At 37.4% G+C, this 21,408-nt stretch overlaps 4 protein-coding genes across 7 annotated transcripts; 3 read left to right on the top strand and 1 right to left on the bottom strand.

The window, feature by feature from the left end:
• Positions 1-2,320: 2,320 nt before the first annotated feature.
• On the top strand, positions 2,321-5,723 carry LOC119980992 (protein STRICTOSIDINE SYNTHASE-LIKE 10-like). The gene is made up of 4 exons (XM_038823919.1): positions 2,321-2,421; positions 2,511-3,243; positions 4,169-4,438; positions 5,053-5,723. The coding sequence occupies exons 2-4, from the start codon at positions 2,987-2,989 to the stop codon at positions 5,558-5,560; spliced, it is 1,035 nt and encodes a 344-aa protein (XP_038679847.1). The 5' UTR covers positions 2,321-2,421; positions 2,511-2,986; the 3' UTR covers positions 5,561-5,723.
• Positions 5,724-6,566: 843 nt separating this feature from the next.
• Positions 6,567-14,048, top strand: LOC120012521 (choline/ethanolaminephosphotransferase 1). 2 transcript variants are annotated; one of them, XM_038863974.1, is made up of 20 exons: positions 6,567-6,764; positions 7,061-7,227; positions 8,400-8,409; positions 8,503-8,553; positions 8,709-8,786; positions 8,892-8,967; positions 9,059-9,081; positions 9,173-9,273; positions 9,643-9,737; positions 9,819-9,887; positions 10,985-11,054; positions 11,301-11,364; positions 11,441-11,481; positions 11,572-11,656; positions 11,978-12,040; positions 12,350-12,408; positions 12,486-12,538; positions 12,863-12,935; positions 13,468-13,506; positions 13,622-14,048. In XM_038863974.1, exons 2-19 carry the CDS (start codon positions 7,091-7,093, stop codon positions 13,487-13,489), a joined length of 1,170 nt encoding a protein of 389 aa, XP_038719902.1. In that variant the 5' UTR covers positions 6,567-6,764; positions 7,061-7,090; the 3' UTR covers positions 13,490-13,506; positions 13,622-14,048. The 2 variants fall into 2 exon arrangements, with proteins under 2 accessions (XP_038719902.1, XP_038719894.1); XM_038863966.1 differs by having other exon boundaries at positions 6,568-6,764; positions 13,615-14,048.
• Positions 14,049-14,404: 356 nt separating this feature from the next.
• LOC120012532 lies at positions 14,405-16,423 on the top strand. The gene is made up of 2 exons (XM_038863980.1): positions 14,405-15,201; positions 15,367-16,423. Exon 2 carries the CDS (start codon positions 15,431-15,433, stop codon positions 16,385-16,387), a length of 957 nt encoding a protein of 318 aa, XP_038719908.1. The 5' UTR covers positions 14,405-15,201; positions 15,367-15,430; the 3' UTR covers positions 16,388-16,423.
• Positions 16,424-16,550: 127 nt separating this feature from the next.
• On the bottom strand, positions 16,551-19,441 carry LOC120012515 (ribosomal RNA small subunit methyltransferase H). 3 transcript variants are annotated; one of them, XM_038863951.1, is made up of 3 exons: positions 19,325-19,441; positions 16,949-18,323; positions 16,551-16,832 (listed from the first exon to the last, which is right to left on the bottom strand). In XM_038863951.1, the coding sequence occupies exon 2, from the start codon at positions 18,274-18,276 to the stop codon at positions 16,984-16,986; it is 1,293 nt and encodes a 430-aa protein (XP_038719879.1). In that variant the 5' UTR covers positions 18,277-18,323; positions 19,325-19,441; the 3' UTR covers positions 16,551-16,832; positions 16,949-16,983. The 3 variants fall into 3 exon arrangements, with proteins under 3 accessions (XP_038719879.1, XP_038719875.1, XP_038719877.1); XM_038863947.1 differs by having other exon boundaries at positions 16,551-16,819; positions 19,325-19,439; XM_038863949.1 differs by having other exon boundaries at positions 16,551-16,819; positions 19,246-19,368.
• Between the last annotated feature and the right edge of the window lie 1,967 nt (positions 19,442-21,408).

The following is a 21,408-nucleotide window of genomic DNA, read 5'->3' as shown; positions in this document are numbered from 1 at the left end:
GATTTCTAACACACATTTATCCTTTCTAGATAATAATGTATATATGAAGTACATATATATATATGCTATATATGCTAACACAATTTTATTGTGGTTACTTATAAAGAGATAAGGCCAACAAAAAAGATGGCTTCAAAGTGCACCAATGTTGCTTTCCAGCTATATAAAGAAGAAAGTGTTGCAGTCACGTTATAGGATTGAAGTTGCAGTTTTGGTCCCACATTTAATCACACCAACCTGATGATCACACCTCTCTTGTGATTGGAAATAGAATTACAATAACTTTCGCTCGATTAGGCTCAACTCAACTTTAATTTCAATCACAAGAGTACTTTAGGATATATATATATATATATATATATAAGAGTCATCTTATGCGGATACCTGCATTTTTTTAATTTATAGACTTTCATCTCAACTTTAGATCTGACTAACGACTGAGATGAAAGTTCATTCTCTCTCATTCGTGTCGTCTCTCTCCTTCATCCCGTCTTTCTCTCTGACCAACACCAACGGTTGAGATGAAGGTTCGTTCTCTCTCATTCATGCAGTCTCTCTCCTCTCTTCCTTAATTATTTATGTAATTGTTTAAAATTTCACTTGTGTTTCTTTGGCTCCATATATTCCATGCCCACTGCCCTTAAATTGCTCCTTTACATCAACCAATAATAGTAATGAATAAAGGAAATGGAAAGTGGCAAATAGTAAGGGATAGTTTGGAGCCAACAGAGATGGTGGAAGTCAAGTCAAACAAGTAGGGTTAAAAGAGAAGTTGACCATGATCTCAAAATGAAGATATGCCCCCAAATGAGTAGCAAATAATTGTTCCCTTTTTTAACCCACTTGGGTTGGTTTCTTTGAATGGAGATGGAGCTAACTATTTGTACCAGTACTCTCAAAAAATGGATATATATATATATATATGTATAATAATTTAAATAATGTTTGAGATTCTCAAAAATCTCCATTTAATGTGGAGTGTTGAATGTGATATGTGTATTTTTAATCAATGACTATTTTAATGTCACAGACATTTGAGGAATTTTTAAAAGTTATATTTTAGGGATCTCTTTGATAATTTAATAAGGACATGATGAAGCCTCCAAAAATAGTTGACACTTCTTGTTCCCCCGATCACTTCTCTCCCCCAACCTTTTTCCCTCACCCACTCAATTCATATCAAATCACATTTTTCATTTTCATGTACATTTCAATATATTTGATAAAAGGACAAAAGCTGGGTGTGTCCAGAGAGTTGTTTGGTCAAATTCTTCTTTTAATGGTCAAGAAAGTAGGTGAATCATGGGATGAAAAATTGATATAATTAACCATTTGGACAAAGGCTCTCATAATGGGAACACGGTCGGACAGTCTATGCCCTTATTTATATCTAAATATGAAAGTCGCAGAGTGTTAATGTGATGAGTCGAATTTGCATCTCTTAACTGAAACTATTTATTTGAGTCATTAATTGAAGTGATAAGAATGATGTGTATCACGATGATGATTACAGTTCGAATTCCCTCTATCTCGTTTCAAAAAAATAAAAATGAAACTATTTATCCCGAATCTTCCGGCCAACTTTACCATATTTCCTAAAATAGCCGGTTCAAGGAAAGAAAAAAACAAATTATACCAATTTTAATGGCTATGGTGGTCATGGAATTAATTCCCTCTCAATTTCAAAGTACCCTTTTAAAAGCTTGGGATACCCATAACTTTTCTTTCCTTTTAATTCATGCTCCGTAGACTTTCTTTTCTTCATATATAATATATCATAGTGGTGGGGATAAAAAGCAATGTGCAATTGCTCTCTAAACACATATACAAGAACAATCTAAAAGTGTGTATTTTTCTAAAATTGTTCTTGTATGTGTGTGTAGAGAGCAAGTGCACATTGGTTTTTAAGGATGGTGTTGACATGATAGTAAGGAGTATGTTAGTCATGTTCTATTACCGGGACTCGATCATCTTCGGAAGTGTAAGCTCACACATTCATTTTTATCAATTTTATGGGCTTGCATAATATGTGTGGTTTGTGGGTTATTACGCAGACACGATTGGTTTATCCAGTGTACACTCGAAAGATAGTGACAATAGATTCACATTGTAAAAAAATCTAAAAGTAATTCGAAAATTATAATATAAATAGACACAAATTAGTGTGAGAACTAAGTGTGAAGTCCACTTGGACGTTTCAGAAATCAAGTACTATGGAAGCCTACATAATGGGCCGAATTCAGGAAGATTAAGCCCAAGAAAGCATGTGTCAAAATAATACCCAGCCCATGCAATGACATATGTTGGATGTTGCATGAAATGTAGTTAAGTGTGGAAAACTGGCTCCACTGGAATGAATGAGGTGATTGATTCCACCCTCCTGGCTCAAGTATAGCGATTGTACTGTTTTTTGCTACCTTGGTAAGTTTCCCAGATTACTACTCGTATTCTACTTGTTGGGGTGAATTTGTTTAAGTATAAATGTAGTGATTTTGTTTCCGCATTCTTAGTTAATCGCAGTCCCTGGGTTTCATGCTTGTGGATGAAATGAACTGGTGCTCCAGGTGTTCGACAAAATGCCTCTGAACGCTCTGCATCAGTATATACAATTAGAAGAGAAATTACCTGATAATAGGGAAGGCGGCTGGTGTTCCTTCCTAATAAAGTATGCCCCACAATCTAACCAAAAGTCTTCAACACCAGTTACACAACCACATCCTTGACAAATTGCATATGCTTTAATGCACCGTTTTGAAGTAATGCTAAGCAAATCTCAATGTGATAGCTGGTTTTAAGTCACTGGATTGGTGCCATAAATAGGGTAGATGGTATGTCAATTTCTATAAATACAAGTAGATGGTCTGTTCTTTGCAATAAATACTAGTTAGAGTAGTAAACCATATAGCTTCAGAGACTCATATAAATACTACTGTGGTAAGTGTTAAGTGTAGGTGCAAATGCAATTAAAGTACCAGTCTTGATAAGGATGAATGTTAATGCAGGACTGTTTTCTTCCACTTCTCTACTCTTCTTCCTTTTGTGTTTTTTCCAATCCCATTGTGAAGCAAAGGATGTCTTGAAGAACTATAATGAGATAGAGCTTCCTGGAGTGCTTGGCCCTGAAAGCATAGCCTTCGATTGCAGGGGAAAGGGTCCTTATGTTGGTGTCTCAGATGGTAGAATCTTCAAATGGCAAGGACCACAACTTGGTTGGACTGAGTTTGCTATTCCCTCTGCTGATAGGCAAGTGGTCTTTAAACAAAGATTACATATACATTAATTATCCCGTCACTTCAATTGCATGCATACACGAAAGTTTTCACAAGCTTTGTTCATGCAGCGAGACTTCATTCCTCTAATGATTTTGGCTTGTTTGTGAAAAAGATTGGACTCTATCAGTCTCTTGCACTTGTGTTGTGTATTTGGTGTAATTAACAACGGTCGTTGGCTAAGCTAGTGAACTTGAGCGCGGTAACTCTTAGCGCAAGCGAGAGGTTGTGAGTTCAAGTCCCATGAGTATTTTCCATTATCGTAATTTGCAAAATGGGCCTTACTCAGTCCAGTGTGTGCAAATGCCACCCTGCGCTATCTTCCTGCACTAGGCCTCAGCCCAAGTCTTAATTGGTCCATGTGATTGCAGGGTCTTCCATGTGACCCGGGGTTTACCAATCAGTTGTCCAATGGACAGTTGGGTGGATTCCACGTTACCAAAAAAAAATATTTGGTGCAATTACTTGTACTTGGCTTAAAAGTCGATGCATTATAATAGTACACATTTGAAAAAGTAACTATAATGTCAAATGAATCAAATATCACGTCTCTTCATTTATGACGCAGCATGATCTGAATCAGGCAATTGCAAGAGATCTCAATTCATGGACAGAATTGGCAATTGACTTTTGGCAACTTTGGCCTTTCTTGAGTCTTGTTCATTTAGTCTTTGAGATTCACTATGATGTTCTTTTCTTTGATGTATTTTGATTATGATTTAAGCATGAAAACTTAGATATTTAATGCTTCTGGTGCCTTTGGTCGACGCTTATATAGATTTCACTTTCATATATAAAACCAGACATGTAAAATACTTGCCTCTGTGTGTGGGACTTTATATGTTTACATATGATGGAATTCAACTAATCTATATGCAAAAATCAACTGTTTTGTGTAGGGATAGGAAAGTTTGTGATCGAGCAACCGATCCCGAGTTGGAACAGATATGTGGGAGGCCACTAGGTCTGAAATTCAACACTGCAACTTGTGAGCTCTTCATTGCAGATGCCACCTTCGGGCTTCTAAAGGTAGGACTGGAAGGAGGGGTTGCAACCCAACTTGCCAATTCAGCTGAAGGTGTTCCCTTCCAGTTCACAAATGGTCTGGACATTAACATCAATACTGGAGAGGTCTTTTTTACTGTCAGCAGCATGGTCTTTCAAAGAAGGTACATATATACCAAAAATGCTTGCCTTAGCTTGCTATGTAGTCACACGAGAAAAGATAGAATAAGAAATGAAATTATTAGATCTAAGGTAGAAGTGGCACCAATTGAAGATAAGTTGTGATAAAACCGTTTAATATTATATGGACATGTTCAACATGGATATAGCGGTGCTGCGGTGATTATGATCGAGAGAAATTGTGTAGGAGAGAGTAGGAAGCGAAAACAAGATCTAAATAGACATGACTTGAAGTAGTAAGAAATTATATAAATTCAATAGATGAAAGTATGATTCTAGATAAAAATGAATGACAGAAATGAATACAAGTAATGAATTCCCGTTGATTTTCTCATAAACTTAGACTCGGACGATGATGATTATTTTCTCCTTAAATTTTATCAATTATTCTGATAATTTGATAGAATTTTAAGTGGATATATATTTTGTCACCCTCGACCGCAATTGCTTGCATGCAAAGCCCAACTAACAGAGTTGAAAAGCCACGACCTTTGATTCTGAGAATTAAATTTCTCCCTCTACTGCTCCTAATTAATAATGATTAGTTACTCATTTTTCAAATACATTTCTCATAATAAAATGCTACTCTTTGATGTAGGGACTATGCACTGGCATTCATTAGCATGGACAAAACAGGGAGGCTATTGAAATATGATCCACATACCAACAATGTCACAGTCCTCCACAGAAAATTAGCAATCCCAAATGGGATTGCTCTAAGCAAGAACAATTCATTTCTCTTGGTTGCAGAATCGACCACATCAAGGATTCTGAAATTTTCTTTTATAAATGACTCAACCAGTGTTGGAACCCCAAAACATCTTGTTCAGCTTAAAAGACCTCCTGATAACATAAAGAGAAACGCAAAGGGAGAGTTCTGGGTGGCGCTTGTTTCTGGGTTAGACGAGGTGAGTGTGACAGTGAGTATGCCATCGTCCGTTGAAGATCCTGTGGGTGTAAAAATCAATGAAGAAGGAAGGGTCATTGGTGTTTTGTCTGCAAATGGGAGTAAAGAACTTGAGTCTATTAGTGAAGTTGAAGAAGTTGATGGGGTCTTGTGGATTGGGTCTGTAGTGAAACCCTATGTTGCTCATATCGTTGTCTAGTAGCATCACCCAAAATTTCTATTCTCTTTTGTACTTTCTTTCAAGTGTTGTGCTTCAACAATGTCAAAGAATCAGAATTGATGTGGGTATACACATATATATACCTATCATCAACTGTAATTGTTGTATTCAAGAGTCCGTTTGGGAGTGTGTTGGGTTTTGACCTCATGTGATAGGGTTTTCATGTCGAAAATATGGTCAGTTGCGTTGCGTCACGAGTGGAAGCAGCTCCCTGTAGCTTTGACTTTGAGTTCACTGCGGTGTGATAATACCATAAGGCTTTGCGGTATGGTGATATCATAAAACATCGCTCAACCAAACACTTTTTTGTCCAAATACATTGCATTCAAGCGAAAAGTGGTGTGTTTACCGAATTATAGAGAAGTAGATGTTGTGGACCAAATATTGGTACCCAAAGCCCATAATGAAGTCCAAAAGAAGGCCCAAGCTCACTTCATGGGCCAATAAGCCCATTTTTTGGAGACCAATCCAAATGCTACTCTGACTCACTCATATACTGCCAGTTTGCCACTCTGCCAGTATCAAGAAGGATGTGCATATGAAAAATACGTGACGATTGCAGCAGACAAAATTACAGTAAACAATTGGGCTTTTTTCGAAGCGTGTATAATTTCAAAAAATAATAAAGATTTCAGGAATTAATTGGTATTCTTGTTATCCCCGATTATTAAGTTAAACGCAAATAATCTAAATGAATTCAGTAAAATCATTTAGCAATCGAGATTACTGAGATACGCTACTCGAATCACTATCATTACTGAACAAAAATACCCCTGACCGCAAGTTGCAAAATAACTCTCACATTAAATTATAGAAACGCGGATTTTTTTTAATATTAGACCATTATTTCTCTACCGTCAGATGTGTTGTGCGGCTAAGGTTTAAAATAACGAAATTGCAGCCCATAAAAACTAGGGCTTCTTTTAAAAGCAAGGCCCGCCCGAAAAATCAGAAGGTTTATAATTTGCGGAGTTCCCAACACGTTTAAGGAATGGCCGCCTGACACAAAACGGTCACTTTTTTTTTTCTTTAACAAAAGATCTTTTCCTTTTTCATTGCTTGCCTGTGTTTCTCTTTTTTTTTAAAAAGTTTAGGGCGAGAGAGAATCTCGACTTCTCCCCTTCGCTTTGCAGTCACAACCTTTCTTTCTCTCCATCTCTCTCGATCTCTGCAATTCATACTGGTAATACATCTTCTCTCTCTTCATTCAATTTTTTTTTTCAATTTTTTACAGTGTTTTTTTGTTGTTTGGGTGACATCGCTACTCTGCATGTTAGGTATTATATGCTTTTGATTCTGATCTGTTCTTGATCTGTAGATCCGTCTTATTATCTATGCTTTTGAGAGACCTCATGTATTGTCATGATTGTTTTCTTTTTTTTGGATTTCAAATCGGGCAGATACGAAGAAGTCTTGGTTAAAAACAGTGTTGTTTTGTTAATTTCGGGTTGGATATTAATTTGTGTAGTCTCTGTTCAGTTGTAGACACTTGAGAAGTTCGAGAGAAGGATGGGATATATTGGGTCGCATGGAATAGCAGCACTCCACAGGTACAAGTACAGTGGTGTGGATCACTCTTATCTTGCCAAATATGTGTTGCAACCATTTTGGAGTCGCAGTGTCAATTTCTTCCCACTCTGGATGCCGTAAGTGTTCACCTTTTTTGAAGTAATAATTCCTATATATTTCTTTTCTGAGCTTCATGGATCGAGTATTTCTTTGCTTTGTTGTTTGTTGTCAGTGTTAGTTATTAGGCTAGACCAGTTTATTTTTTTGGATAGATTTAGGGCATGAATCTTCTGTTGACGAAGCTTATCGCCAAAACCAATGAATTGTCTATCTTATGCAAATAAAAGAGAGAGAGCTTTTGTATTAACTGTCGTAGTAAATTATTTGATTGGAAAGTAAGAATTTTATTCCCCATGTTTGTTGGATTGGGAGTGTTGCTTTTAGCTTTATTTCTGTGGCGCCATTGTTTTCTTCTATGTTGACTTGGTCCAGGCTCCAATTGTACTATTGCAGAATTGGCAACTTAAAAGCTTTTAATCTTCTTCTTTTTTCCAAGTTTTGTCATATGTGATGTGTACCCGAAAGCATGATTTGGTTTCTACATACATTATATTGCTGTATATATCTTCTTTTTTTCATGACAGACTGCACTAGGATGAAACCCTAAGATGAATTAACAATATTTGGAGAGCAGGGCTGTCATTCACTTTAAGCTAAATTACCCCATGGATTATGAAAGTTTCTATCACGTTGAATAAGTACAGATGTTGCTGACCATGTTAGCGTCTATTAGTGAATGTATATCTCATTATCTCTTCGTTTTCTTGCTAAATTAGCAGCTACAGGTCAAGATAGTTTTGCTTTGAATGTACCTTCTTGAAGTTTCCTTGATGTCCAACTGAAGGCAAATTGCATGTATTTCAATTATAGTTGGCATTATTCACTACTTTCTATCTCCACTCGATTTATGGTGGGAAGTTAGGTGCTAGATTGACTGGAAATCTTCATTTTATTACAGTTTTTTTTGATTTATTATCCAAATAATTATAATTTGTAACTTTTGCTATATAGTTGATTGTGGATTGTTTTCTCAAGTGCCACTTAAGTTTTTGCATACGCAACTTTGATTCAATTTTCCGACCATCTTACAATATTGGAGGCTTATTTTAATTTTTTAAAGTTTTCTTTTGTTTTGTTCTGCTTCGCTGAGAATTTTTCGTATTTCGAATATAGTAATCTTCTTATTGTTCACTGACATTTTCTTGTACATTTGCATGTCAATTATGTTTTGCTTCTGGATCTTCTCCAGGCCAAATATGGTAAGACAATTGTTACTTGGCATGGAGCAGTAATTCTCAGGATGATGTATGCTTCCTTGTTAGAATACTGATCACGTGTGCTTGGCTTTTCAGATTACACTTACAGGATTCATGTTCTTACTCATATCTGCACTGCTTGGCTATGTAAGTAGGTTCTTCAATTTTATGTTCTTCACTTTTTTAGCACTGAAAAAAATGTTCACATTTTTACTTGTTATGATACCCTCATTGTGAATTACTTGTTTGTTGTTAGTAGATGGAAACTTTTTGTCGTGCTATTAACTATCATGTGTTCTCAGATATATTCACCTCGCCTGGATTCCGCTCCACCACGATGGGTTCATTTTGCACATGGTTTACTTCTATTTTTATATCAGGTTCATTTCTATACCTCACAGGCAAAGCAGCAATATATTTTTTTCTTGTCCATGCATTCTGATGCAAAATAACACTTTCATAATGTTTTGTCAACTATCATACAGACCTTTGATGCTGTAGACGGGAAGCAAGCACGACGAACAAATTCCTCAAGCCCATTGGGGGAGCTGTTTGATCATGGTGATTTCTTTTTTTTTTGTTTTTTTATTCTAATTTACTAACTATCATATTTTAAGGTTGATTGAATTAGTCGTTTGCCAATTTATTGCAGGATGTGATGCCCTTGCTTGTGCGGTATGTGCTATTTATCTCCTTTGCTTGCCGTTGACTGAGGCTGGTAAGTGGCAAGTGCATTTCCTTTGACATTTGTTTGTCATCCTTTCAGTTTGAAAGCTTGGCTTTTGGGAGCACCGCCATGTGTGGACGATATAATTTCTGGTTCTGGGTTATTTCGGCAGTTCCATTCTACTGTGCAACATGGGAACAGTAAGTGCATGGAAGACACTTTTTATTTACTATATACTGCAAAGAAACAATAACATGCTTTATATGTTTTTATTCTCTTCAAGAAAAGTATAAGATGCTTTATAATCCCTGACTGATAACTTTACAAGCTAAACTACGAAGTGAGTTTGTTGGCTTGCTGTCTGCATCTGCATAGATGGTTCGAACTACCACTCGGTGCTATTTATTTTATTCCCAATCATAAGTTCAAAACTGATAAAATGAATTTCTGTTTCTCATCATGTTATCATGGCTCAGACATATTTTTTTTTCATTAGCCTTGTTTCAACATCATTTTGATTGTTCGATGTAATGGTTGTTGTGTTGATCTTTGTTTTTTTTTCCATCCAGCTACTTTACCAACACACTTATTCTTCCTGCAATTAATGGACCTACAGAGGGTCTCATACTGATTTGTGTCGCCCATTTTTTCACAGCCATTGTTGGTATGCTCTTCATGCTCCTGTTTTCTATCCTGTGCTGAAGAACCTATTATTGGTTTTTGTTTCTAATCATATTTTTTTTAGGTGCTGAGTGGTGGGTCCATCAATTTGGCGACTCTCTGCCATTTTTGAGTTGGATTCCGATTATAAGTGGTAAGATTGTCATATGGCTAGCTGCCAGTAAATGGCTAATTATTCAATATGTTTGCAGCAAACAAACACTTCTGTTCTCTTCCGCTGTTGCAACAGTAACTTAGCTTAGTCAGATTCCTGATCCAATGTCTTTGTCAAATAATCCATTGTATATCCTTGGCTGAAACTGTTTTAATCTGCATTAGAAGTTTATTTGATCATGAGAGGAGAATGTTTTCCTCCACCCTGACTCCCTGAGTCCGCCCTACTACTTTTTCTCAGATCATTATTCTTCATTCTTTACTGCTCTAGAAATCGTGCTCCCTATACCACCGCACACCTTTTCAAATTTCTGAAGGAATACAAATTTCCTTTTAGCAAACAATTCTTGTTTTGCCTCCAATTGCTCAATATTCGATTAACTGGTTGCATTACCTTATGGATATTTTCTAAGGACCTTCACTCATTGTGATAATTCATTCACTTGTTTTGACTTGTGCACGTCGTATAGACTGATGAAGTCCTTGTCTCCCTCTTGCTTGGTATTGCAGATCTGTTAAACTGCTTGGTACATAGCCTTAGCGCTTATGACTTTGACAGGGGTTTCTCAAATAATAATAATAATAATAATAATAACAACTATAAATGATGTAGACAGGTGACCGGATACGTCCTGTTTGTATGTGATTTCACTCTGACCTGCCCATTATGTTCTTTCCCCAGCCTTTTTCAGTAGTCTTTCAACATATTAAAAAAATATCATTGTCCTGTTTTCGTTATCATCTACTGCTTGTTGTCTCTTCTGCATAAAGCTATCAATAAATTAGTAGAATTCAATGTTTTAGTTTGGACCCACAATTGGGTAATCTTTCTTCAGGTGGCAAATACAATTGCATGTTCATTGAAAATAAATTAATATGATACTTCATTGGTGACTTATATCTGTCTTTGTGTCCTAACTGCTTATCAAATTGGAACTTATATCCCCTAAATTAGTTTAGGTTTTAGTTTCCTCTTTTTTTTTTTTGCACCTTTACACCTAGTGGTGTGTCCTTATGTTGAAGTTTTATATGAAAAGAAAATCAACTCATTTTTCTTCTTTCCCTCCCTAACTTCAGGAATCCCAACATTCAAAGTTGTGTTATACTCGATGACAGCGTTTGGTGTCATACCAACCATTGCATTCAAGTAAGTGACTATGTAGTATGTACTGGTTGAAAGATTATGAAATGTTTTTTTTTTCTTATTTCGTGTTAACCCAGTTAGGATCATCCAATCTCTTATATTCCAGGCCTAATTGTGTTTTACTGGCACATTTTCTCAGATGTTTTGTATTAATGACCTTATGGCCATGTCTTGCTAAACAGACATTCATGTCTTTCCTGCCCTTTGAAAGTGGCCGGTTTGAAGTTCTTTCATAATCTTTTTGTGCAGTGTATCCAATGTCTATAAGATTGTTCAGGCAAGAAAGGGAAGCATGTTACTGGCCTTAGCAATGGTAATTTTGAAGCCCCTTAAATTCGCATTTACTGATTCTACGTTCACCCATTAAATAATATGTTTTTATTTGTCAGCTTTACCCATTTGTTGTGCTCTTGGGAGGAGTTCTCATGTGGTAAGACTTTGACTGTCTATTTGTTTTAAATCAATAGAGTTTTAATTTGTACTGTAATTGTCTTAATATGAGACATTACTCTTTATGTAGGGATTATCTGTCTCCATCTGATATAATGGGGAATTATCCACATTTAGTTGTAGTGGGCACAGGACTTGCATTTGGGTTCCTTGTGGTAAGAAACCAATTTCTACTTAGATTTTCATTGAATTCCATTATGTTCTTAAGTTTCCTCAATTTAGGCTTGTTATGGGGATTGATTTACTGAAATGGGCAAGGGTTATAACTTTTATGGCATAATTTGTCGGTCAGTTTGCTCCTTAACATTCTTGGGGTTCCTGTGGTGTTTTGGTGTCTATAATGCATCATTGGTGGCTCTTATGGAGAATTTCACACTTGAATTTACCGTTACAATGCAAAATTTAGAATTGTTTCCATTGAGTGATATTGTGGTAGACTAACATGTCCTTGACTATTGTACCTTTTTTTTGGACAGGGAAGGATGATTCTAGCTCACTTGTGTGATGAACCCAAGGGATTGAAAACTAACATGTGCATGGTATGTACCATTATATTGTGTTTCATGCTGTTTTCTAATTGTTAAGTTGGGATTTTGGCTATGACCGTAATACGAAAAGCATGCATTTAGACTAGACATTGGATGAAGGGAGGTTCCTTGTCCAGTCCATGTTCTGGATTCGTTTCTTTTTTCCTTTGTGTGTTTGGTGCTTGGATTGGAACTGAGGCAAGAGAGAACGCTTCTTCCTTTGCTTAATGACATGAGATGATTAAATTCAATTAATCATTGCGTTCATGGCTAAAGCAAGATTTAAACGTTAAGTTCTATATGTTTGTTTTTTTTGTGCAGTCGCTTCTGTATCTACCATTTGCCATTGCGAATGTACTTACCGCCAAACTGAATGATGGGTATGTGGTTGAATGTTCATCATTTCTGCGTTTTAACAAGCATGTAGAGATGTCTTAGGTTTTAAAATTTGTTGCAGAGTACCACTGGTTGATGAACTCTGGGTTCTTCTTGGTTATTGTGCATTCACAGGTTTGTACCTTTTGCCTCAGTTTTTATTATATATATTGTGAATATGCAATGAATCTGTGTTCCTATTTGAGTCTCTTCAGAACCAATAGTTGTAATTACTTCTGGTTATCATTCTAATTGAATTTCTATGAAAGAGTTATCTGATTCAGAATTATACCATTCACTGTTTGTACGACCAAATGGCCACACTGAAGTTGAAACTGATTTTATTTTTATTTACTTTTCGGTTTAGTGCTTTTCATTTTTGGGTAGACATGCATTGATTTTTTTTCTTTTTTTTTTTCAGCCACACTTACATCTCCTTTTTTTTTTTTCTTTATGCAGCTGCACTCTACTTGCATTTTGCCACATCAGTGATTCATGAAATCACAACCGCCTTGGGAATTTATTGTTTCAGGTGAGATTCCAGTTCCACCTATCAGAGTATGACACCATTCGACTTGAATCCAAATCATGATCGAAAGAATATATTTTGTCTTGAATATGGCTAGAGATTTATGTTTGGCGCAGAATATGTCAAATCTGGATGAGTTTATTTCTTTTAATAATAGGAAAACTTGATATGTTGAGTTAGTTAGTTTGAGATGAGATTAGCTTGGGTCAGGATTTACAAATTTATATTGGTTAGTTTGCGTATCTGTTTATGAAATATTTTTTAGTTGGTCCTGGCTCACTAAGATGTCGGAAGTGTCATAACCATCTGCTTGTTTAACTTTATTTGTTAATTTCTTGCCATTTCTAAAGTTCTTTGTTTTGTTGTTGTTAGATACAGTGAACTTATACTTTTATGGAAATAGATAAGATATACTTTTGAGACTGGTGGCTTCATCACTTTCGGAACTGAGACTGTTTATTGTATGAGTTTAGATTATGTTATGCAACAGTATGATATTGATCTCTTTAACTCCTATTCTCATACTGAATGACAGGATAACTCGAAAAGAAGCCTGAATCTGCGAATAATTTATGTATGTCTTTCACTTGTTCATGGCCCATGCTTGTTGATATTTTACATGCTTCTATACTTTGGAGTCATTTGCTCTTTTGTAGTTCTGACATGTTTCTAATTTCACTAGCTTCCAGTGCTCTCGACGCATTGTTATTTCTGCACTCCCTTTGAATTTTTCTTCAGCTGGCAAGACAGGAATGATGCAGGAATACCAGGGATTTGGGTCATCATATTTCTTTTTGACATTGAGTATTCAAGCTGTAAGTGGATCCACTTGACATGGTCCAGTTCAACTGCACCATTACAGATTACTTATTGATTTGCACAAGAGATTAGGCAATATTAGATATATATAACCTTTCCGATGTTGTTTTACGTATACAGTATTTATTACCTGCTGAATGCCTAGGCTTTGTAGAGAGAGAGAAAGAGAGAGAATTGCTGTTGTTTAAATTTTAGAAGATGGTTAGGGTGTGAACTGATGGTGTAATCTACTCTTCAAATTGTTTTTGCTGGTGTAATGCGGAAATCAGGGAAAAGACATCCGTGCGTCTAGGGAAATATGGTCTCATAGGATTGCTTCATCACTATGATTTGACTTGGAAGTTCTATAAGTTGGTTGCTTCATAGGGTTTTCACAAAATTTTGTAGAAACTCAATTGTTATCAGGCACATTGGTGTTTAATTCACATCCTTTGTGTTACATTCGCAGTTCTTTTATGTGCAAATATTACTTGTTCAAAATCTCCTGCAAACTTGTCCAGGATTAGATTTGTCCAGTGAGGAGATGGATTCTGTGGTTAGATATTGGAATTTAGAAGTTTCTGCATTCTTAACTGTTTGAATATTTTGTGATTTCGCTGGGGACATATGGTTGAAAAAGTATATTTCAAAGTTTCTGCCTTCTTTCCTAAGCTTACATTTCTATAATTAGTTAGATTGGCCCCCTTTCTTCAATCATTAAGTATGATTGGTGTTAATGTGACAAACCTAACTGCATTCATTTTCAATCCCATTCAACCAACTTGGGTGTGTAATATTTCGAGTTGAACTTGGGTCCCAGCAGAAATGATTCATCCGAAGGTAACTCGGCCACTGTGATGATTACATTTTTCGTTTCTATATCGTGGGACCGCTCCAAGTAGGGTATTTTGGATCCACCTGATAGAGTAAACCCATAGGGTCTTTTGGATCTACTTGACAGAGTAAACCCTTGAATCTGTGCATTACATCTTAATGATTCATCCTAAGGTCACTTTGTTTATTACATTTTTTTTTTATATCATGGGGACCACTTCAAGGGAGGGTCTTTGGATCCATCCCAACAGAGTAAACCCCTGAATTCGTGCATCGCAATTTTGAATTTTTTTTTGACACGGGATCTGGGTATTTTGTTGATATTTTATCAAGAAGTATGCTCCAAAGTATTGACCAGAGATTTTGAACCTAGGATGTAAGGATTTCAGGTAATGCCATCAATCAACTCAGCCAACCCTTTTGGGGGTTCACCCTTGTGATTACATGTTTGTCGGTTTGACAAGTGACCATGATCTTCGAGAAAACAACACAGTATAATCTGTGCCATTAGACATTGAAAGTCAACATTAAAGGTGACGCAACAAATGTCAGATTGAGTGAGAGATTTGGATGAAAATGGAGTGTTTGTTCACTGCTTTACTCAAACTTTTGATGTTTAGTGAAAGAAAACGTAAAGGTAACGCTTCACTTTCTTTCTATATCAGTACGTTGTTGATGTTATCTGCCTATCATTTCCTACTTAAAATCCTAGAGTCTGGATCTTTTCACTGTCTTTTCTTCTGGGTCAAGAAACAAATCTTCCCCTTCATTGATAGTCTCTCACAGGCCTTTTGTCAAACAGATAGATAGCAATTTAGTATGTGCATTGTTTGAGTATTAGTACCCAAATTTGAAGAAGGGAAGCAATGAAAGAGAGAGGCAAAGCGGTGGAGATGTACAACAGAGACGACTTTTTCTCGGAGTATAGTTCATCGTCAGCTCTTCAATGCCAGAATCACCCACAATGGTCGTCCGTGGGTTTATGCGCTTACTGTCTCGAGGATCGCTTGATGCAGCTTCTCTGCTCAAATTGTGAAGAGCAGCATCGGTCGTGCTCCTCCAATCGCAATTCCAACGCTGTTGAGGTAGGCAGTGTTGGTCGCATGTCGTTTCTTATAGAAAATGAACAACAAGATCAACCAAACTCGAAACCCAAAATTGGTACCGATAACAAAACAAATGAGCTTTTCTTGTTCAAGAGGAGCAGTAGTAGCTGTGCAGAGATCAAGAGAAAAGGAAAGTTTTGGAGGATTGAGAGCTGGTTTGGGAAGAAAAGAGAGAAGAATTGTGAGAGGAATAGCGTTGGAGGAGGGATTGATGAGAAAAGGGACTTGTGGATTGTTGATTGCATGGGTGTTTCAAGGTCAAGGTCACTGTGCAGTTTCAGGGGAGGTGGGTTTCATGGTTCAGCAGATGGAGGTGACATGATGTCATTCTCCGGTGCTCGGAGCTCCATCTCGGCTGCTCGGAGAAGTGGGTTCAGTGAAGTAGAGCCAAGAAGAAGCGGATATGATAGTGAAAGGAGAGACAGTACTAGTCTTAATGGAGCAACCAGGCGTATATTTTCACTCAAAGAAGGGAATTTCATAAGCGTAGATGGTTCAGGCTTCATTGACTTGAAATTTGATCTCCCGTCAGAAGGAAAAACAGGGTTCTCTGCTTTGAAGCAGAGTGTTCAATTAGATACAGACTCTGCTTTTGGTAGCATGAGAGAAGATGTCATTGGTAGGGAAGGTGATTTGATTAGAGGGATCAAGAACAGCAGGAAAAGTTACAAGAGTTGGAGATGGATTTTCACTCGGGCACCATCCAAGTGCAAGTAAAAAAGATAAAAGATTTTGTGGTCAAGCCCTGTGAAAGCCCACAAAAAAGTGCGTAGCATAGTTAATTTGTGATTTTGTGCCTTCCATTGTGCACTTTATACTTCACATTTTACCTTCATTTGGTGTTTATGTTGATCCATGAGCCATTGTTCTAGATAAATTATGAGGGCGCAAGTTATATCTTAGACTCATGGACAATTGTAAAATACATTTGAATCACAAAAGGAAAAAGGACAACACAACAGGATTCTGCCTAGGGTTTATGGTGCCCGAGGTCGAGAATTCAAACCAAGGTTATTTTTTTTGTGGAATACTGATTCCGTGGACTTGTCTCAATTTCGGGCACCTACGAACATGAGGCTTTGGTCCAATTTTACCTGTCATCAACGTGGTGCAGACTCTTCTGGTGATCCAAGTTTTACGCTCACTCAACTGTTTGAAAAGTCCGAAAAACGTGTTAGATTAGGTGGTTCTTCGGTTACCCAAAAAAAACTAAATAGAAGCAGCATAGTTGACAAGAAGCATAGGCATGCCAAGTAATTGCATTGTTAACCAACACACCAATTTCTTGCTGATAGTTTCTCCTAGCTTCTCACTCAAAGTTCACCATGCTTTTGAATCACCCTGAGCTTAGCACTCCTACTTCGTCGATTGAAGTTTTCTTCCCTTTCAGATGGTGTAATGGGGCGTTTGGTGAGGATTATTCCGTTCCTGCCCTGTATCATCTGTCTAATCCACGCTTCCTTTTTGTCACCGTCCTTTCTGATGTTCCCAGAATCTGAGCCACCACTTGTTTCTTCAGCTCCATCTCTATCATCCATGTTGCAGTCTATGATTTTGAGAAATGTTTGTTTCACAATCCTGTCCTCCAAACTGTGGAAAGAGATGACAGCAAGCCTACCCCCAGGGGCAAGGGAGTCGAAACAAGTATAGAGGGAATTCTCCAGTGTCTTCAGTTCATCATTAACGGCTATCCTTAGAGCTTGAAACACTCGTGTTGCAGTCTTTATCCATCCTTGCCTTCCTGCCTTTTTCCCAGGAGACACACTCCGTATCAACTTTGCGAGATCAGAAGTGGAATGCAATCCACCGTGTAGACGGGCCCGGACTATCTTATTCTGAAGCAAATACCAGTTGCTTTCTTCCCCATAGTCCCGCAGAATTCGTCCCACTTCACTATCTGGCCAAGAATTAAGAATGTCTTCTGCTTTTAGAGTAGCCTGAGGATCCATCCGCATATCAAGAGGTCCATCGGCAATCACACTGAAACCCCTTTGAGGATTGTCCACCTGCATGGAGGAGATCCCCAAATCCATCAGGATTGCATCAATCCCTGAGGGGGCAAGTGGAGGAAGCACAGATTGGATGTGCTTGAAATTACTGAGGAGCAGGTGAGGACTGAGGTGAGGATAAGCATTCAACTGAGGATGGAGGAGAGTTCTTGCCTCATCAAGGGCTATGGGATCTACGTCCATCCCAACGTAAAGCTTCATTTGAGGATGGGCCTTGATCATCGCAGAAGAATGACCAGCAGCACCAAGAGTGCAGTCGACAAAAGACAAGATAGGTCTCCACGAGAAAACCTCCAATACTTCAGCCAGCATAACAGGAATGTGACTGCGATTGGAAGAGGATTGCAATTGATTCGTAATTGCCACCACATCGTCATCCAACTCTTTGTGGGAGCGAGTTCTCCTCTTCTCCTTCTCTAAAGCTCTCGATTTTGCGGCTACTGCAATTGCAAATGCTTTCTCCTTTTCTTTCTTCTTCCTCTTGCTACTGCTATTTCCATTGCTAATTGGCACAAAGCTTCCTAAGCATCGACGGAAACATGAAGCTGCTAAATATGGTGTTGATGGTGAGAACGAGAATAACACTTGCTTTGCCATTTTCTACCATTGTCTAATCGTCTCCATTCTCCCAATAATCATTTTCCCTGCTAGGAAAAAAAAGAAAAAGAAAGTGGGAGCATTACAAGTTGGGTCATGAAACAGCCAAACAAAAAGAGATTGAGATCTAAAACCATACAAAGTTAGATGAAATGTCCATCAAAGATTTAAGTTTCTCCACATAATTAAAGCAATGCCAAAAGTGATTAAATGTTTTCAAGGACAAACTTTAGGAAGAAAAATTGCTCCTAGTTTAAAGAGCACCATAATATGTTGAACACTTGAACTAGTCTTTCCCTATATCTCGAACCAAAATCACAAACCTCAAACCAAATGAGTATTTTTCATAAACATTGTAAATACACAATTTAAGGATCCCCACCTCCAGTATTTCTAGAATTAGCATCAGAGAAATAAGCATTCACACAAAAAAGAAACTCTTGAAGAATCAAGAAAGGTCAAATAACATCAACTTTCAGAAACCTCAATGCAGAAAATTATGAAGCTGTCATGGGATGAGAGGGGCAGTATCACCAAAGCATTGTGGTTACCAATTCCCAAACTGGGTTTAGAGTTTTTGTATATGAGAAAAACCTAGAAACCTAGAAAGATAACCCACATACTGCTCCAGTTATACTCCATAAGAACGATGATAGATTATAATCCATCAAAAAAAATGAACACTTTCACTTGTACTTTTGAAAAAATTGGAGCCTTTGAGCAACTACTACATGATACTATTAAAACCAAGCAAATAAATATATTGAATGAAAAGAACACATTAACAAAGCACCCCAATCATGAATAAATTTTGAATTGAAAAAAAAAAAACCTTTATAACAAAGCAGCCACCATCGTGAAAGAACAAGTTAACAATAAAACCACAACAGAAACAAAGCTTCAAACCACTAGAAAGAAGATCAAAATCCATCATAGTCAGTAACAATTTATAAGAAAACAAATCCCGACCTATCGAATAGTGCTCAGACGAGATAGATAGGAACAGAGAAAGATTCCAGCGTCCGCTGAACGAGAAATGGAGACGTACCCGAAAATGAGAGGATATCTAGCGGTGGGTCTTCTTTACCCAGTAATCCTGCCGCATAGACGCTCTCGCAGTCTCGAATTAGCTTGGCCGCATTCTGTTCAGAGTTGCTTGGTTCGGCTGTGCAGAAAAGAAGGGTATTGATAATTTCTATTTTCCATTAATAAGTAATAATTTGTTTTTATTGGGAAAACGTAAATATTTTTTTAAAAATAATTCCTAATTAATAATAAAATTCGTTTTTATCTAACTGGACATCCACGTCAGCTATGCAAAGACCCCGCCACCGCCACAATGTTTCCCTAATTATCAGACTTGACCGTTATTACCAATTTTGGCAGACCGATCTGGTCGAAACACAAAACCCTAATTCAAATCTCTAACCGGAGGATTACCACTCTTCACTGTCTTCGGTTTAGAAACCAGCAACCTGGGCAAGTGAAACTGGAGTCTTTCCTTGCTTGGGACAGCGAAAGGCTCTCTCCGGAGAGGGAAAAGGTCGTCTCAATTGGTTTTAAAATTTGACTAAGAATTAGGTTTTCTGTCTTAGCGATTGAGATGGAGACGAAGAATGTGGTGGTTGATCAAGATCAGCAATGGCTACTCAATTGCTTGTCTGCTACTCTTGACGCTAACCAAGAACGAATAAGTACGCTCCTTTACGGAAGCTTCTCTCCATCAAGCTTCTCTCCAACCTGCAGGTTCCTTACTCAGGCCCACTCTCACACTTTTCCTTATTGTCACTGTTGTTGAGTGTATGTATTTGTTCGAGAATAGGTGTAGAAACATCTTTTTATGTATTTTGTTCTGTAATTATGTCTACTTGGTGGTATTCGGATTTTCATATGTGAGAAGATTGGATGGAATTGAGAGATATGCTGAATTCTATGGCAAAATTACGTTTGGACAGAGAGCTTTAAGCCTGGAGAAATCGTAGCAAAGTAAAATCTAAGAGGGGAATCATCCAATTACTATCAACATAATTATGATTTGGTGCCACATCCTGTAAAGGTACTTGATGGTTGTCAGCATTAGATTTTGTATGAACAATATTGTGAGCATGAGATATATCCCATAGAATCAGCTAATGAGCTAAGAAACTGGTAAACTTGCTATGTTTCCCAATAATCTTTCTCTATTGTTGCAGTATTGTCATTGCTTTGGGAAAAGCTTGATAATTTTTCACATTGTGTGTGCTAGTTGTTAACTGTAGTTAGTTCTTTGTTGTAACTATTATATCTTGCGAGAATATTGTTGAGAATGTGGAGCCGGTTTTTAATTAAATCTCTGTTTTGCTCGTACCCAACTGTCTCACTAATTGAATAAGGGGTTTGTATTTTGTTATAGTTGCTTCTGTTGTTTTTGCCTTTGAGCGTAGTAAAATCCGGCGATCTGTGGACGTAGCCTGTTTTTTGGGTGAACCACGTAAAATCTCGTGTCTTTGATCTTCATTTTCTGTTTTGATATTGTCATATTCCTAACAAATATGGGCCATCCTGCCCCAAAATATTATCTCCAGCATAGAGATTATCCAGATTTCATTTCTGAAGCTCATTGACTAACAAATTACAAATAACTTATAAGTTCCTGCCTGTGGCTGCAGATATTCTCTTTGCTGACAGATGCTTTGATTGAGATCCAAGAACAAGTTGGGGTTGGTGCTGATGATGTGGTAATCCTTTTTGGCTTTTGACTGCCTTTTCTTTAAACCCTCTGGGGATGGTGCATCAATCTTTGAACAAATTGTTACCACAGGATAGTGACTGGGAAGAAGTTCAGGAAGGGGATGTGGGTTCAGATAATGATTTGATGTATTCAGCCCATGGTGTGCCATTTTGCAAATCTACATATGACCATCTTGAAGCAATGGCAAAGGCATTTAATGAGGTTCGGTTTATACGAATTAGAATTTCCTTTCTCTCATCTTTAACTCTTGACAGTTCTTTCTTTGTTCTGAATACCGATGATCCAGGAGGACGATGATGAGATATTCGCTGTCACCGATTCACTAAATGAGGTGGTTGTCTTTATCCTAAATTTACATGGTTAAAGCATTATAAGCTTACTTAATTTCAATGTGACTGACA

This window comes from Tripterygium wilfordii, chromosome 2, assembly GCF_013401445.1.
Source record: "Tripterygium wilfordii isolate XIE 37 chromosome 2, ASM1340144v1, whole genome shotgun sequence".
In the NCBI taxonomy this organism is placed as follows: Eukaryota; Viridiplantae; Streptophyta; class Magnoliopsida; order Celastrales; family Celastraceae; genus Tripterygium; species Tripterygium wilfordii.
Note: the sequence above shows the minus strand (reverse complement) of the source record. Positions and strands in the feature narration are given on the sequence as shown.

Bases quoted from the DNA above. Each gene is read 5' to 3' on its own strand.
- LOC119980992 (XM_038823919.1), top strand. From the start codon at position 2,987: ATGAATGTTAATGCAGGACTGTTTTCTTCCACTTCTCTACTCTTCTTC. The intron at 3,244-4,168 runs GCAAGTGGTCTT...TGTTTTGTGTAG, and splicing joins GCTATTCCCTCTGCTGATAG to GGATAGGAAAGTTTGTGATC. The intron at 4,439-5,052 runs GTACATATATAC...TCTTTGATGTAG, and splicing joins AGCATGGTCTTTCAAAGAAG to GGACTATGCACTGGCATTCA.
- LOC120012521 (XM_038863974.1), top strand. From the start codon at position 7,091: ATGGGATATATTGGGTCGCATGGAATAGCAGCACTCCACAGGTACAAG. The intron at 8,968-9,058 runs GTGATTTCTTTT...AATTTATTGCAG, and splicing joins GGGGGAGCTGTTTGATCATG to GATGTGATGCCCTTGCTTGT. The intron at 12,539-12,862 runs GTTTGTACCTTT...TTCTTTATGCAG, and splicing joins TGGTTATTGTGCATTCACAG to CTGCACTCTACTTGCATTTT.
- LOC120012532 (XM_038863980.1), top strand. From the start codon at position 15,431: ATGAAAGAGAGAGGCAAAGCGGTGGAGATGTACAACAGAGACGACTTT.
- LOC120012515 (XM_038863951.1), bottom strand. From the start codon at position 18,276: ATGGCAAAGCAAGTGTTATTCTCGTTCTCACCATCAACACCATATTTA.